General features: G+C 54.1%; 1 protein-coding gene across 6 annotated transcripts in view; it reads left to right on the forward strand.

Annotated features, from left to right (window-relative positions):
- The first annotated feature begins 325 nt into the window (after positions 1-325).
- The window catches only part of SNX19 (sorting nexin 19), a 41718-nt gene continuing 25985 nt past the window's right edge, over positions 326-16058 (forward strand). For all 6 annotated transcript variants that reach the window (XR_012778377.1, XR_012778375.1, XR_012778376.1 and 3 more), the window contains exons 1-8: positions 326-2462; positions 2882-3020; positions 3751-3851; positions 4015-4134; positions 4432-4562; positions 5792-5888; positions 6177-6363; positions 8930-9059. Coding sequence is in view for 3 of the 6 variants with exons in the window: in XM_075520918.1 (XP_075377033.1) it covers positions 927-2462; positions 2882-3020; positions 3751-3851; positions 4015-4134; positions 4432-4562; positions 5792-5888; positions 6177-6363; positions 8930-9059 (2441 nt within the window). In the remaining 3 variants the exon portion in view is untranslated. The remainder of the gene's footprint in view (positions 2463-2881; positions 3021-3750; positions 3852-4014; positions 4135-4431; positions 4563-5791; positions 5889-6176; positions 6364-8929; positions 9060-16058) is intronic.

Genomic DNA, 16058 nt, shown 5'->3' on the forward strand with positions numbered 1-16058 from the left:
TGCAATACAAATTCAATCCTTTTTTTTTTTTTAAATGCATGCCCCCAAAAATAATAATAAAAATAAAATTCTGCATCGCTCTAAACTGTTGCTGCTCTTAACACCTACAAAATAAACCCAGCGCATGGCTGCACGTTTTTTCCACTGTATGAAGAAACATAAAGAGGGGGTTTGGGGAACTTTTTTCCTGGCCTCGCGGGGAGTTGCGAACTTTCTGGAATTTTTAAAATCCCTGCCGCGAGGCCTCCCGCCCGCAAGGGGGCGCTGTAGAGAAGAGCGAGGCCGTCGCCAGGCCGCTCTACTCGGCGGGGGAGGTACCGGAAGCGGCGCCGGAAATGGCGGCCGGTGCCGGGGAGGCTTTGCCGCGGTGATGGTGGTTGTCAGCCCCGGTGGGCGGTGAGTCTGGCAGGGGGGTTCTCTTTGTGTCCGTACCGGCTGGGCACGGCTCGCTGCCCCGCAGCAGCATGAGCTCTGGAGCCCGTAGAGTGACCCTGGGGAGGAGCCCGGTCGGTTGGGCCCTGATGAGCCCCGGTACCCGGTGAGGGGCCCGGTCAGTTGAGCCACGGTGCCCAGTAAAGGAGCCCGGTCAGTTGGGCCCTGGTGCCCGGTGAAGGTGCCCGGTCGGTTGGGCCATGATGAGCCCCAGTACCTGTGAGGGGCCCGGTTATTTGAGCCCCGGTGCCCAGTAAAGGAGCCCGGTCGTTGGGCCCTGGCGAGCCCCAGTGCCTGGTGAGGAGCCCAGTCCGTTGGGCCCTGGTGCCCGGTAAGGATGCTGGTCGGTTGAGCTCTGACAAGCCCCAGTGCTCGGTGAGGAGCCCCGTTGGTTGAGCTTTGACAAACCCCACTGTCCGGCCGTTCAGGCTGCGGCGGCCATTGAGGCAGCCACCGGCAGAGCCCCAGGGTGGCTCCCCTTGCCCAGCCCCGCCATGCCGGGCCAGGGGCCATCAGGGGCCCGTCGGGTGCTGTTGGCGCTGGTGGCCACACTGGGCTGGTTGCTGGTCCTGCAGCTACTCCTGGACCTGTGGGCACTGGGGCTGCTCTGCGGGGCGCTGGCAGCGCTGGGTGGCTGGCTGGGCCCCCGGGCCCTCAGCTCCCCTGGCCGGCGGCTGCGGCTGGAGCGCTTTGTCAGCTCCCTGCGGCCCCCGCCTCACTGCCCGGAGGCCGAGGGGCGGCTGCAGAGGGAGATCGCTGGCACTGTCCACAAAGTAGTGCGAGACTTCGTTGCCTCCTGGTACCGCACCGTCAGCAGCGAGCCGGCCTTCGAGGCTGAGGTGGAGAAGGCCATGACGGGCCTGGCCACCGAGCTGAGGCGGCGGATGGGGCAAGTGGACCGCCAAGCCCTGGCCCACCGCCTCCTTCTCCTCTGCGGCCATCACTTGCAGAGCTACCTACAGGCCCGTGAGGCTCTGAGGGGCAATCTGGAGGGTGGCCGGACCCTGTGGCAGGAGTACAGCCGGCTGGCGGGGCCGCACCCTGCCCTCTGCAGCCCGGCAGCCGAGGTGGGCTATGCCCGGGCTGCTGTGGAGATGCTGCTGCAGGCGCTGGTGCCCCGGCCCCACCTGGAGACACGGACGGGACGCTTCATGGTGGTGGAGCTGGTCGCCTGCAATGTGCTGCTGCCGGCCATCAGGAAGATGGCCGATCCTGACTGGATCAACCTGCTGCTCATTGGGGCTTTCTCCAAAAAGAGCCGGGGAGAGGAGCCACCTCCTGCACCCCCAGTGCCTGATTTCTTGCCCTTCACGGTGCAGACGGACGCCACCCCTGCCAGGCTGCCCCCCTCCCCGAGGACCACGGAAGGGCCCGGGCGAGAGGCAGGGGCTGCTGGTGAGGAGGGAGAGGCCTCGGCGAGCGGGCTGTGCCACACAGAGGAGCCCTTCCTCCGCCCGCGAGCCCTGGGCTCCCTCTTCCCCTGCGAGGGTTTGGAGCTGGAGTCCCCCGCGCCTGATGCAGGCCAGGACACGGATCTGCTGGCACCATCGCCTGCGGGGGATTTCCTCGATGAACCCCTCCAGGACACCTCCTCTGTGCTGGAGGGACCGGCCACTTCAGAGGATGGCATGGGGGACCTGGAGGAGGGCATTGCCACCAGCTCGGATGCCGGCCTGCTTCCCACCTCTGCTTTTGCGCTGAGCTCCTGCCCTGACATCCAGATCGACCCGGCAGTTGAGAAGGAAGAGGAAAGCCTGGCTGTCCTCAAGAAGTCCTCTTCGCAGAGGCCCTCCAGCTTGGGGAAAGACCTGGGGGCAGCAGAGGCCCCACTACAAAGCCCCCCAGACCCGGGGCAGACTCTGCCCCTGCTTTCATCCTCCCCAACAGCTTCCATCAGCACCTTCAGCTTTGAGCCCCTCAGCAGCCCTGACGGGCCGGTCGTCATCCAGAACCTGCGGATAACCGGGACCATCACTGCCCGAGAGCACAGCGGGACTGGCTTCCACCCGTACACCCTGTACACTGTCAAGGTAAAGGCTGCCCGGGTGGTCACCCCTTTTCCAAAATCTTTCTCTGCCAGGGGAGCACAGGCTGGTGTTTGGAGATGAGGATTTGTGCTGTGTGTGGCTCGACAACAAATTTTGTCTGGCAGCGGGGCAATATCAGGCACAGTGTTTTTCCTGTAGCTGTTTGGGTGTGGAGTAGGGGTCGCCATTCTTGGCCAAGGGTTGTGTGGGGCTGGTTGAGTCTTTTGTATCCTGTTTTCACCATTCCCTTCATCGTGAGGGATTCGCGTGCCGTGCAGCCCCTGTTCCTCAGGAAGGGTCAATCTGAGGAATTGCTGGATGGGTCCTCCGTGGGGTCTGGGGACTGGGGCCAGCAGGGACCACAGCACATCAGGGTTGTTTTGGGGTCTGTCAGGATTATTGACTGTTGCCTTACTCCTCAGTATGAGACAGCCCTGGAGGGTGAGAGCGTGGGCAGCCTTCAGCAAATGGCCTACCACACCGTGAACCGCCGTTACCGGGAGTTCCTCAACCTCCAGACCAGACTGGAGGAGAAACCAGAGCTCCGCAAGTTCCTGAAAAGTCAGTGCCTGCATTAGCTTCCTGAGAAAATACTTCTCCCTCTCACCCCAGTCTGTGCTCCTCTGCTCTGAGGGTATTCTGTCCTGCCTGTGCAGCTCTGGATGCTGGGCTGTTTGTGATGCCCGTGTCCTTGTTTTGTGCAGAGCCGGCTAGAGGAGAAACTGATTTCTTTTGGCAGCAAATTCCAGTGTTTCAAAAACTCCTTGTTGCCGTTCAGATCACAACACTTGCTTTTGTAGTTTTGCACCTTAGCAATGAATAGAAACACTGGTGTCTGCAAGCATCTTGTCTGCATATAAGAAAGTAGGGTAATATGTGTTGAACGTAAGCTTTTTTTAAAAAGAAAATGTTTCTTCTAATACTACTTACGTATAAAACTTCACTGAATTTAGCACGTTCCTACATAATCCTTTGTTTTTGACAGATCTGGGGTTTTGACTGGAAAACTGCTTTGTTGAGAATTTTTGGGCTTTTTGTGTGATCTAGAGTCCTTGTGCTAAATTGGTCTTCTTGCTTCTTTAACGTTAAAGGTACAGATGATATGATATCAGCAGAACGCAAGTTCTGTATGGATTTAAGGTCTGATTCAGCCACCCCGGTTTGAGGGGCATATTATCTTGGGCTGACGCTGGGTAGTGTGTAGTGGTTGTCTAAAGCACGAGAGCATTAAGATTTTAATACAACTGTTTCTGTTTTCTCGAGCTTGCTAATGGGTTTGTTTCCTTTGTAGATATCAAAGGCCCAAAGAAACTGTTCCCTGATCTCCCATTCGGAAACATGGACAGCGATAAAGTGGAAGCCAGAAAAAGTCTGCTAGAATCTTTCTTGAAGGTGAGATACTTGCTTGTGTGCCCCTGTGAGCTAGAAAGCAGCGCTCAGGACAGCTCTGTCCTGACAGACGGTGGAGCGCATCAAATCTCTTCCACCTGCACTTTACGTGATCAAGCTGGGAAATTGGCTCGAAAAAGACCTAAAGCTCCACCTTTCCTTGCAGCAATTGTGTGCAGTCCCTGAGATTGCAAACAGCGAGGAGGTGCAGGAGTTCCTCGCCCTGAACACCGACGCCAGGATCGCGTTCGTCAAGAAGCCCTTCGTTGTCTCCAGGATAGACAAGGTAGACAAGTGGGAAACTAGTTATCTGAACCACTTTTGACTGCACCTAGGCATGCCTCTTGGGCTTTGATGTCTACATATAAGGCTGCTGCAGTAGTAGCCAAAAAACTTGGATGCTCTCTGTGTAGCTGGGCTCAGCTTGCCCAGAAAGCCATAAAGCTAGGAAGAGTCAGAGCCCATCTCAAAGAGCCGGGGGGTCATCATGGGAAATAGAGAGCGTGCAAGTCTGAAAACTCTGAATTCCTGTTCCAGGAGTAGGAACATATTCAATAATTGACGGCACTGCTGGCTTTTGCAGATCGTCGTCAATGCCATTGTGGACACCTTGAAGACAGCATTCCCCAGGTCAGAGCCCCAGAGCCCCACAGAGGATCTTAGCGAGTCTGAAGTGGATGGGAAATCTCAGACAGATGGGAAGAAGGCTAACAAGTAAGGGCTTCTTCAGCTTCCCCCGTGCTTTATGCAGAACATGGATCTCATACATAAACTGACTCACTCCATTGTGGGAAATACTGACGTGATGCTTTACCAGTTGTGGGTAATACCTTGCTGTCGTACTGAGAAAGCTGAATCGCTTTCTCTTTCACATACTGAGCAAGGGTATTTGAGCTCCTGTTTGGATAAAGCATTTTCTAAGAATGCTCAGGTTTTCACAGAAGGTGGATTTCCTCCTGAGGGAGCCGTGAGGTGGTGGCATTTGCCGGCAAAGATGTTGATGCTCCTGGAGAATTGCTTTTTACCCTTAAACCTGTGCGTGACCTATGTATGTGGTGAGTCGCTGCAAAATACAGCTATACGTTGCCTAGCTGAAGGTTCACTCCTGCCTTTCCTGTGTGTTTTGCGGAGTGGGATGCTGCCTTGCCCAGCAAACATTTGAATATTTATTTAGGAGTAGTGTTTAGGGTCATTGCATGTAGGTTGCTCACCAAGTGTTTATTTGGTGTTGCTGGCAGTGACGAGCCCCGTTGTGCTCATCAGCGATTCTTCCCTTACAGAAGAAGAGAAGGTTTCTGCACAAGCATGGCTTTTTTTCTGGAAAAGAGATGTTTTGCTAGAAAAAGCTGCTTTGGACAAAAAGACAAACCAAAAAAGTACAAGTTTTGAAGCATCTTGGCTGAAAAGGACATTCCTTAATGATAAACAAGCTATTTTACAATTTGTCCCACAATCCCAAACGCCCTTTCGTATCCTCCTTTCTGTGTGTGCGTGTTTATAATTGGATTTCACAATCCTGCTGAGTATGTTTAATCTTAGAGGCCTTTCTGAACACGTCCCTGCGTACGCCGCAATGCTCACACCTCGCTGAACAGAAATGCCTACATCTGCACGTAAACTTATATGTAACATACCTGCCGAAGAAGGTGTATGTGTGTGATGGATGTTGGAAAGCCTTGGCTAGACCCATGTGTAGTTGAGGAAAAGTGCTTTAATGCTTTTGTTGCATGGTTTTACTGCCACCTCTGAGTTATCCTGGGGGAAGATGCTTTTTTGAACGACTTTAGGCCTAATAAGACTCTTAGCTTGGACATGACACTGGACAAAGGTAGTTGGTCCAGGCTCTTGGCTGAGGCTGGTCCAGGCTCTTGGCTGAGGCTGGGAAAGTCATCGCTCACAGCTTGTGGAGAAAACCCTGACTGTGCCGTGTCTCTCCCCTTCAGGTCCAGGCTGAGGTTCTCGTCCAGTAAAATTGCTCCAGTGCTGAGTGTGAGTGAAGCGCATGACAGGATCGTGTACTCTATCAGGGAGGGCAGCGCCGTAAGTTCAGATCCCTCTTGCAATCCTTTCACAATCCTAATCATTGCCCTGTTTGGGTGCTGGCGTGGAATAATCCAGGTGGACGGGGGTTGTGGCTGCTGCAGCCTTGTTCCCGCGTGACGGGTCTTTGCAGAAAGGCAATAAGCAGCCCTAGTTGTGCTGTTGGCTACAGCAAGGTGCAAACCAGGTGGTGGGAGGCTGTCTGGGTACTGGAGATCTCTTATATCTGTTCAACTCTGGCTGTGTGCAGCTCACCGCTGGGGTACTAATACACCGGTGCTTTTGTAGGTCTCTGGCACCCTGTCGCTGGCTGCTATGGAGTCCTTCATCCAGAAGCAGGAGAAGCTGCTGGAGGCAGTCCCCAGCAAAGCTCCCGAAGGCGAGGGAGGCAGAGAAGCTAAGGAAAGCTCCGTGCGGGACAATATGGATGCGCTGGGCACATCAGAGCAGGGGGCACATCCGGACACAGACTCTGGTGAGCTCAGCCCCTCTATTAGTGCTTCACCCTATCTCCCTTGGCCCTGCAACAGCTCCAACATCTGCAGGCTCAGCTTGCAAGGTCTTCAGTATGAGGACCTGGCCTCCTGCCTGTTGCCCCTTGATTAAAGGGAAGGCAAACTTGAGTTTTGCCAGTCCTGTTAGGTGATTGCTCTGGTCTTTATTGCTATTGGAATGAAATTGGGCCTTGGCTCAGTCGTGTCACTGCAGATCTTCACTGTAGTGTACTCAGTACAGCTACTGCGGAAATAAGTTTCTTAAGGGCACACTGCTTAAACTGCCAATGTTGTAAAAGCCAGCTCTTAGAAACTGAAAAATGGCCAAATTACGGTTTCTTGGTATTCTCAAGTTAGCCTCGATATGTCCATGCACTATAAAAGGACCTTGTGAGATTCAGTTAAGTTTGGATAGGTTTGGTGGGAATAGCAAATAGGTAATCCCAGTTCAAGGAATGATGTTCCCTTTCTGATTATAAATCCCTCCTCTGAAGCCCAGGGGTGTTATGGTCTGAGGACCGGTTACAAGATTATCCTGAACGCGATAAATATGTTCTCTAATCTTTTTCTTGGAATAGCTGAGCTGTATCAGCTGGAACTTTCCAAAAATTTCACTCCAGTGGTTCAAGTTTGGCAAGCTCTGACTGAAAGCATGTGCTTGTGACAGGATGGGTCTGGTATTCTGAAACCTAGCCTGTGCTACCAGCTTTGCCTATAATCTTTCAACACACGCCTGCGGTTGTTTTGGGGCTGCTGGGGAGCAGGACTGGAAATGGAGGCCAGTGCTCTGCACGGAGCACAAGAGGTACAAGGCCAAGTTAGCTGAACTCTTAAGGAAATTTAACGTAAATGACGGTCAAATGCCTGCAGGTCTGTGATGCTTCAGAGCCGAGACAGGGCAGGCTGGTCTGGCAGGGTATTACGGGGAATGAATGTCTGGGGAGCGGCTGGCTAAAAAGGCAACCGGTGTCTATATCTGCTCACTGGGTGACTTCTCAGAAGAGGTTGGCCAGCAGCTCTCTGAGGAAGGGGACTTGGACACTACGGGAATAAACAGAACTTGCTGACGATGCTCTTGGTATGGGGTGAAGCTGAACGGCCTGCTCCATTTTTTTGCACAGGGAAGTCAAGTCTCAAAGGGCAAAGCAAGTGAGGAATAACTTGTGCACGGCCCAGAGCAAGAGGGGCCAAATCCAGTCGCATGCCCTGTCTTTTCCAAGTGAAATGGCCTGGAGTTAATTAGTCCAGCTTGTAAGCAGCAGGGAGAGAGAAGTGCTGGGGTCCAGAATCCCTCTCCTCTTTATTTCCAGCAGTAAATCCTGTGGGAACAGTCTCGTTGGCTCTCTGTAGGCAGAGAGTGGTTGAAAGATCAGGCATCAGGGAAGGTCAGAGTAGGGGAAGCTGCTGTGCAGGAGCTCACTCTGCCAACAGAGCCGACGCAGTAGCCTCAGGTTGGGGCGCTGGCCTAGGAGTGGTTGTCTCAGGCAGGTTTGTGGTACATTAATAAGCTTGTTCTGCGTAACAGCTATGATGCTTTGGGGCCAAGCAGCATAAAAGTAATTCTCTAGCAAGTAGAATGTGTTTCTGCTGTAGGCTTTGACATCCTCCTGAGGATGAGAGAGAGTTTTTGCTGTCCCGGATCTGTGTCACCAGGGATATGTGGGCATGTGTGTGGGTTTTTGTCTGAACTGATGCATCTGGTTTATCCAGATGTGGCTCATCCGTCTTCCTGCTGAGACTCGGACTTGCCACACGATGGCAGCCTGCAGACACGGATCTGAAGCTTGTGCCTGGGAAACTACACGTTCGAAAAGGGGAAAGTGTTGGTGAAGACTAGGAAGATAGTCCTCAGCTATGTACCTTTCTCCTGGCTACAGTCACTGCCTTCTTTCTCACCTGTTTTGGGCACACTGCCATCCCCATGTGGGGACAGGGGTTTGATAATGCCTTGGCTTACCTGAGAAGGAACTGAGCCCTTGGAGCAGCCACGTTCTGGTCTGGTGCACCCCTTGGTAGGGAGGTTGGGGCTGCTTGGATGAAAGTGGAAACGAAAAAGCGCGATCAGGACAGGAGCCGGGGAGGGCAGGCTCCCCAGGCTGGCTGTGCCGCAGCAGATCGTTTGCGTGTGGCACAAGGTGCTAGGCTGAGGAGGAGAGCGTCAAGCAGGCTGTTGGGGAGAAGAGTGAGTTTTGGATGATGCTTTCCACCAGGTTTGCTTAGGTGCTGATTTGGTTTCTTCACAGAATCATAGAATGCTTTGGATTGGAAGGGACCTTTACAGGCCATCTAGTCCAACCCCCCTGCAAGAGCAGGGACATCTTTCACTAGATCAGGGTGCTCAGAGCCCCGTCCAACCTGACCTTGAATGTTGCCAGGGATGGGGCCTCCACTACCTCTCTGGGCAACTTGTTCCAGTGCTTCACCACCCTCATTGTAAAAGGTGTCTTTCTTAAATCCTTTCTTAAATCCTTAAATCTAAATCTGCCCTCCCTTAGTTTAAAACTCCTTGCTCCTTGCTTCATCTGACCCTCCTCTTCCTCCTGGCAGACTCTGAGACAGCTTTGGCTGACCTGGCCCTGGACGTGCTTCGTCTGCTGCTGATGGATCACTGGAGCTGGCTGTGCACGGAGAACATCCAGAAGGTCTTCCATCTGCTCTTCGGGACCCTCATTCAAAGGTAAGGCCTCAGCGACGAACCGCGCAGCTCTCCTTTAGAGTTAGAGTCTAAAATGGAGCTCTTGCCTGAATGCAGATAAATGCTTTCCATCGCATCGAACAACAAGGTTCTGTAAAGAAGATGTCACATGTATGTAGAGTAAACATCTCAGAGGTTTGCACTAGGAGCTGTTTTCCCTGTGAGCAGCAACGTAACTCTGGCGGGCAGCCTCCTCTTCTTTAACAACAGGGGAAAGTAAGGATCCAGCCCTGGGAATGGAAGGCTTCTTGCCTCAGGAAAGGGTGAGAGTGCCCAGCTCGTTGGCTCTCCAGGGAGAGACTGGCCTCTGCTGGCCTCCTGGTCTCTCGGTGCCCAGGGGCTCAGCTTGTTCTTTCTTCAAAAGGAGAATAAACAGGCACAGGGAACAGCGACTTGTCAAGTAACAGCTCGGAGTGTGGCCTCCCAGGGCCTGATGCACCCCTCTCTGATCTGCAGTGGGCCAGTAGCGCTTGTGCCTTGGGCAGTGACCCACAGATGTATTAGGGAAAGACTTCCTTTCCAGCTGGTATGTACTTGCCAAACTTTTCTGAGGCCAGTGCCTCTGTGTGGTAAGGCACCAGGCCAAGACACACAAACAGAGCATTTCTGTTTTCTTGTGTGGGTTGGTGACTATCACTAGCTGAGGATATGGTCCTTTAGAGTAAAAGGAAAGCCTTCCCAGAAGGACTTTGGCTAGGGGGAGCCTCGGAGCAGTGCTTTTCCTACTCCTGCGCCCTTTCTTCCCTCACAGGCATTCAAAGCCAGTGTCAGAATGTGCAGGGCAGCACATTATAACCGACCTGGTAATTTAAGCTGCCCTCAGCAGAGGTTGCTGGAGCGCTTTGAGGTCAGGGGGGCTGCTGGCCATCATTCCCGAGTCTGTTTCCTTGGGTGGGAGGAGGTGGATGTTGCTCCCATCTCTCCAAAATGGGCTCTGGTCTCTTGGGGAATAAGCTGGAACCCAATCCTTGTGTGTAAGCACAGAGGTATGAGGACTTGAATATGCACGTCATCACCTCCTAATAAGCTGTGTCCCGGTCACCCGGGGAGGCTGCAGCACCAACACGTGGCATTGGTATTTTCCACTAGAGAAGCCGTCATACGCACAGCTCATGCCTGGCTCTGGAAGGTGGAGGAGCTCCGCAAGTTGTGCTAGTGGAGCAGCATGAGGGTGACCGTGTTTGTAGCTGCTCTGCTTCAACAGGTCTGGGTGAACCCACGTGTACTGCAGGCAAACCTTTGGCTGGAGGTGATGTTGGGAAGTCCCGTGACTCCTTGGTGTTGCGATCAGGACAGGGTGCAAATACAACCTTTTGAGCTAACCCTGTGTCCCTGGTTCTGTACGTGCGTGTGCTGAAATTCACATCTTGACGCTGACTCTGCTCTTGTTCTGCGACAGTCAGGAGTCCACAGGTCTGGTGTGAAGGGAACAGGAGAAGGAGTTGCACAGTGTGAACTGACCCATTGCCAGGAGAATGGTGTTGCTCATGGATCGCTGCCGGGAGCGCTCTCCTCTCCTTTTTCTGCTGCTGTAGTTGCCACCCCAACCCAGAAGGCTGTGCTTGGGACAGTGCTTCAGCCTCCTGAAAGAGGGGAGTGTTAGGGTGGAGGTTCTCCTATCTCGAATCAAGGGTGGCAGGTTTTTACTGATCCCGGAAGCCCATGTGGAGGGCTGGGGCTCAGCAGGATACCGCAATGGGCACAGGAACTGCCCTGAGAGCAATTGGTGTCTGCCTGTCGTGAAAGCTGTGATCTGGTACAAGAGCAGAGTTCCGATGATGCCCGAGACGGACATTTAAGATAAGGCATGTAGTTACCTCCACAGCTGAGGAGAATTGGGAAGGGGGGGGGGGAGGGCTCTGTCCTGGCTTGCCATTGCACCCTGTCCCTAAGCCATACAGAAGGGTGGCTGAGACTTCTACTCATGGCTGGCCCAGGTGGCCACTGCTGTCCCAAGCAGATCAAGAAGTCTCTAGCTCAGACCTGCTGCCAGCTGCCTATCCAGGGACACAGCGTGGATTTGGTGGCATTTCTCTTCCATTTAAGTATTTGCAACTTGATCGCTGCTCGGCCAGACCTGCCGCAGCCCTGGCACTGGCGTTCTGGCTGGCACCGTGTCTGGGTACCCTTTACAGGTGGAGAAAATACCAGAAGCTGTTCTGGGAGCATGTGCTATTCAAGGCATCGTGCTCCTGCCTCTGAGAACAGGCGGACAAACATGGGGCAGCAGATGGGCACACATCCTGTCTGTAACCATTGCTGGTCACAAAGTACGAGTGGGAAACATCCCTCCACGAGATGAGGTCCTTCTCTGTTCCCGTCAGTGGCTGGGTTAGGTGGTGAGTGGTGGAAAGGAGGTGTCCTAGCTGTGTTTTGGGTGTTAGGAAGGGGGTTGCTGCTGGGTGGATACTCCTCTGCGAGCTTGTGTTTGGTGAGGAGCACGCTGCTCCTGCAGCCTTCTCGCAGCTGCCTTCACGGGCATTGCTACTGCTCTGCACCGTGAGCGCCTCATCCCAGAGCAGAATCAACAGAAAAACACCAAGAACAAGGTCCAGCTTCTCCGGAGAGCCAATCCCCCTCTCCTTTGGGGACTTTCTCCCTTGGGCTTGCAGTCCCCACAGCATCCCCTGCGGTAACATCGAGTGATTGCTGTGACCGCACTGTTGCTGATTATGGGATCTCCTTATCCTTCTCCATTTGCCATTCTCCGCACAGAGCATCCCACCACAGTCCTCTTTCCCCTCTTCTCCGTAGCTGAAATAGCTGAAGCCAGGCGCTATCTGTCTCCCCCAACTGTCAGTTTAGTGGCAGCAGGGGAGAGGAAGGCTGTATGACCGAAAAAGGTATTGTTAAGTAAAAGGGAGGCCGTGTGTGCAAGCCCGCATCCGTGCGGCACTCATCCCATTATGTAACAGGGAGCGATCCTTTTTTGGAGCCGAAAGGAGAGATGGGTGGAGGGGAGAGGCGGAGGGGCCGGGAGGCTCGCTGGGAGCAGGGACGACCCTGGGGCCGAGGATTGCTTCCAGCAGCCTCTCCACGCGCTGGGGCTGTGCCTGTAAACAAACCCGCTGCCCTGCTCCGCTTCCGCACCCCTCCTCTGTCCGGCTCTCGCTTCCCTCCCACGAGCTGGAAACGCAGATCTCCTCTCTTTCCTGGGGAGGCTGCAACAGGGACTTTTTTGCAAAGGGGAGTAGATGGGGCTATTCTGAGCTCCGGGGGTGTTTGGTGGAAGAGCTAAAAAGCATTTGGAGAATCCATGTGCTTTTTAGAGCCTCGTGAGTCAAAGCAGCGTTAAAAATACATGGCAAGCACACGAACCATGCCATGGCTGTGACCCCGCGCCCTGCCCTCAGTCCGTCCCCGACGGCACGATGGTCACTAGGTCAGGGATCTACCAGTGCCGCGACGAGCCGGGGGCAGCCGCGGAGCCAGGGTGACAGCCACCGGGTACCAGCTGTGCCCTTCAGCTGCTGCTGGGGTTCTCCCAAGCCCACATCTGCTCCCCTTCTGGACGGGAGTCTCGGCAGAGTGCCAGGATCCCGGGGATGAACCTGGGAGGATTTTAGATGCAGATCCAGGTGCGTATGCTTTTCCCAGCTCCTTCCCATGCATCACAACAGAAAGCTGGGAAGGTGGGAAGGCTGTCTGCACCCTGTAACCTGTGCGGGGCTGGGGCACAGAGTCCGTGCCGGGGCTCGGAAGCGCCTGTGTGTATATAAGGGAGTGTGTGGACCTACGCAGGCAGCTTTGATGGTGTCACGTTCCACCAAGCACGAGTTAAAATAAATGCAAAGCATCCCTGCCTTACCCGGGAGCTCAGCACCGCTTGGCTTGCTGTTCTCTTTGGGTCGCTCTGGTGCTCCTCCAGGCTTTGTCCCCTGTCCCGTCATTCCTTGGCAAAGTGGGTGGATTTGGGGAGGTGATGTTCCAGTCTGTGTGAGGTGTGGATGGAGAACCAGGGATGCTTTGAGACTAATTACAGATGACTGTTAGGCTTTTATGAGGGCGGTTTCTTGCAAGTTTTTCTAGCTCTGGTTCCCTTTGCGAGTCTGGCTAACTTTGGCTTGTTTTCCTTGTAGGGTTTCCTCTCTTGAGCTGGTTCTCCCAAGGTTTCAGCCACTGCTGAACTAGCACGGGAAAGGAAAGTCTGTGTGAGCTCAGATCCACCCCTGAGCTGAGTGTTCTTGCAGGGAGCCTGGCTCTTGGGTGCTGCAGTGAGGGATACTGAGCCCTGGGGTGGGAGCAGAGGAGAGAAGGGGCACTTGGGCAGTGCACAGGACAGGCTTTGAACATGTACACTAAAACGGGGCCGAGCGGTCCTAGGAAGGCTGTAGCAGCAAGGGATTGTCTTTGATTTGAGGTGCCAGATCTTGCCAAGCGTTGCCGGGTGTCAAGAGCTGGGCAAGGCCACAGAAGCACGATAGTCTTCATCCTGTCAGCCCTAGGTCTGGAGCATCTGAATTCTTGTTGCAGCCTGGATTTTGGCAGGGGGTTCAGTCTGTTAGGGTTTGGATAAACAGTGTGGCTAGGTCCCAATCTAAAGAGCAAACGCCTCGACACAGGTGGCCCTGCTTCCCTATGGAAATGATCTGGGCAAGGTATGGCAGCGGCACGTGGAGGAAGCCGATGCCACATTCCAGGGTGGGTACAGGAAGGATGCAGTTGACGTGAATGGTGCTGCATCCTGTGCAGGCAGCTGGAGCCTGCAGGGCTGCAGGTTATTCCAGAATTTATCCTTTCCAACGCTGTCCTGCACATTCAGTGCACCTTTGACGGGAGATGCAAGGCTGGGGGGAGCAGGATGTGTTTCCCTGGCCCCTGAAGCGGTCTCAGAGCTGGCTGCTATGGGGGTTGCTCCCTGCAGAGGTAAAAACCACCATCAGCAACAGGGCCTCCGGTCTCCAGGGCGACTGTCACATTGCCGTGGCCTCCCCTCTGTTCTTTCCCAGCTCTCCGTGCCATCAGGTTTTGTGTCCCCCCCCATCCCTGTTTCGCTGTGTGTGTTGAGAGGTAACGGTTCAGCAGTGTGGCCGGTTTCATTAGCCCTCACGCCGGGGGCTCGTTCAGCTTCCAGCCCCACCAAGTGAAAACTTCTCGGACCGATATCCATGGCCTGTGATTGACAAAGGTCCTGGGTTGTTGATTTAATGAGGCGACAGAGGGTCCTTGCAGCCAAGCCTGGGGTCCCTTCAGCATTCTGGACATCTGCGCTGGTCCAAAGGGTGCTGCAGGTTGCTCTTGCAGCACGTCCCCGTCCCTCCTTCGGCAGGGATGCTGCACGGTGCCTGGCCGTTGCACAAGATGGGTCCGGGTGGGCTATTGCTGGGGGTCACCCCCGTGCGCAACCCCAGGCTGCCCTTGCCTTCTTGCTGTCATCTTGGCTTCGGGGCTCTGTGCTGGAGCCTGTCGATGTCAGGCCAGGTGTCGCGGGCACTTGTGCAACTGCTGGTGTGAGTCAAGGAGCTCATAGCTTCAGGGAGTTGCTTGCTGGGTGGGTTTTTTTCTGTTTTTTCTCTTATTTCTTCCTTGATCTCTGTGCCAGCAGAACTGGCAAAAACAAAGACCCTTGGCAGCCTCTGTGATCCTCTTGACTTGAAAGTGCCACCGGCATGTAGTATTGCCTGACCCTCTTAAATGTCCCTAAGTAAACCGGCCCACTCGGGCAGGCAAGCACCTGCAGCCCTGGGCGTGCTGGGAACACGCTGCCCATGGGCAAGCAATTCTGCCCAGCCCTGGCCGTCTGGAGCCCCGCAGGGGCCGTGTCCGGCAGCCGAGATGGTGAGCCAGACCTCATCTGGGTGCCAGGTCGCACCGGGGGTCGGCGCAAAGCTGGGCTGTACATGTGTCACCCGGCGTAGGGGGTATCCTGGGGTAGGACGTGGCCGTGCGTGGGCAGGCGTTTGCTGCGGAGGCTGCCTGTTCCCTCCCTGCATTATCTCTGAAAAAGACATTAAAGCCGAGGGTTGGCTCGTGCTCTTCAGGCGCCAAGAGAAGCCGGGAAGGTTTATGCTAAAGCTGTTCCCAGCGCGGCTGCTCCCACTTTCCTTTGGCTTCGTAGCTGGCAGGTAGCTTACCACTCCGGGCTTGGGCAGCACCTCCGTGTTTTGCTGGCAGAAGCGACCTGCCAAAACTGCAATATCAGCGCAGCTGGAGCAACTAAATCCATTCGCTGTTCTGGCTTGTTACTTAGGGGAGTTGATTCGGGCACATTTAGGGAAGGACCTTTGCAACCACTCATCGAGGGGCTGTGCTGGCAGGCCCAGGTACGTGGCAGCAGAGGTCCTGTCTCTCTCGTGGTGGTGCAAGTGTGTACCCCAGCCTAAAAGCCAGCAACAGAGTTTGTATATAGGGGAACCAACCCTATGGCATCTTCCTCCTTGTCTCTGGATTTGGCTATTTGTATTGTAGCTGCAAGGAGCAGTAGAACTCATGGGCCTGTGGTATGTCAGCAAAAGCCATCTTCGGGACTGTGTGTGTCTTCGTGTGTGTATGTAAAGTAAATAAAAATCAACTTGGAAATGGACCTCAATTCAGTTGTCTCCAAGCACCTGGAAATTTTGGATCCGGCTTTGAATCTCTGTCCCAAACAAAATTTTTTTTCCATCTTCTAGAAGGAGCATTCTTCCAAAAACAGCCGCGAGAATGAAGGAAGCACTCTGTGCTTTGATAACAATTGCAACATTATTTTAACTGCATCTCTCTTTCTTCTTTTGACTCCGTTTCAGCAATTAGATATGTGCCAACTTTTTTCCCAGATTAAAAAAAAACCAACTCAAACAACAACTTCCTATTTCAAATAGAAGAGACAAAGAAGAAAAGGATTGGGGGGAAATAATGTCTCCTTGTTGGTTTTAGTTTTCCCTGGCTTGTGAAGGGTTAATGGTGTTTTTATGTATTTTGATTCTGAAGTGGCCTAATGAAGCAATCTGCTCTGAGCAGGACCTGGCTGAGACAGCCTGGCCTCTCCCTGGGGCACTGCTG

The sequence above is a fragment of the Mycteria americana genome, chromosome 19, assembly GCF_035582795.1.
Source record: "Mycteria americana isolate JAX WOST 10 ecotype Jacksonville Zoo and Gardens chromosome 19, USCA_MyAme_1.0, whole genome shotgun sequence".
Classification (NCBI taxonomy): Eukaryota; Metazoa; Chordata; class Aves; order Ciconiiformes; family Ciconiidae; genus Mycteria; species Mycteria americana.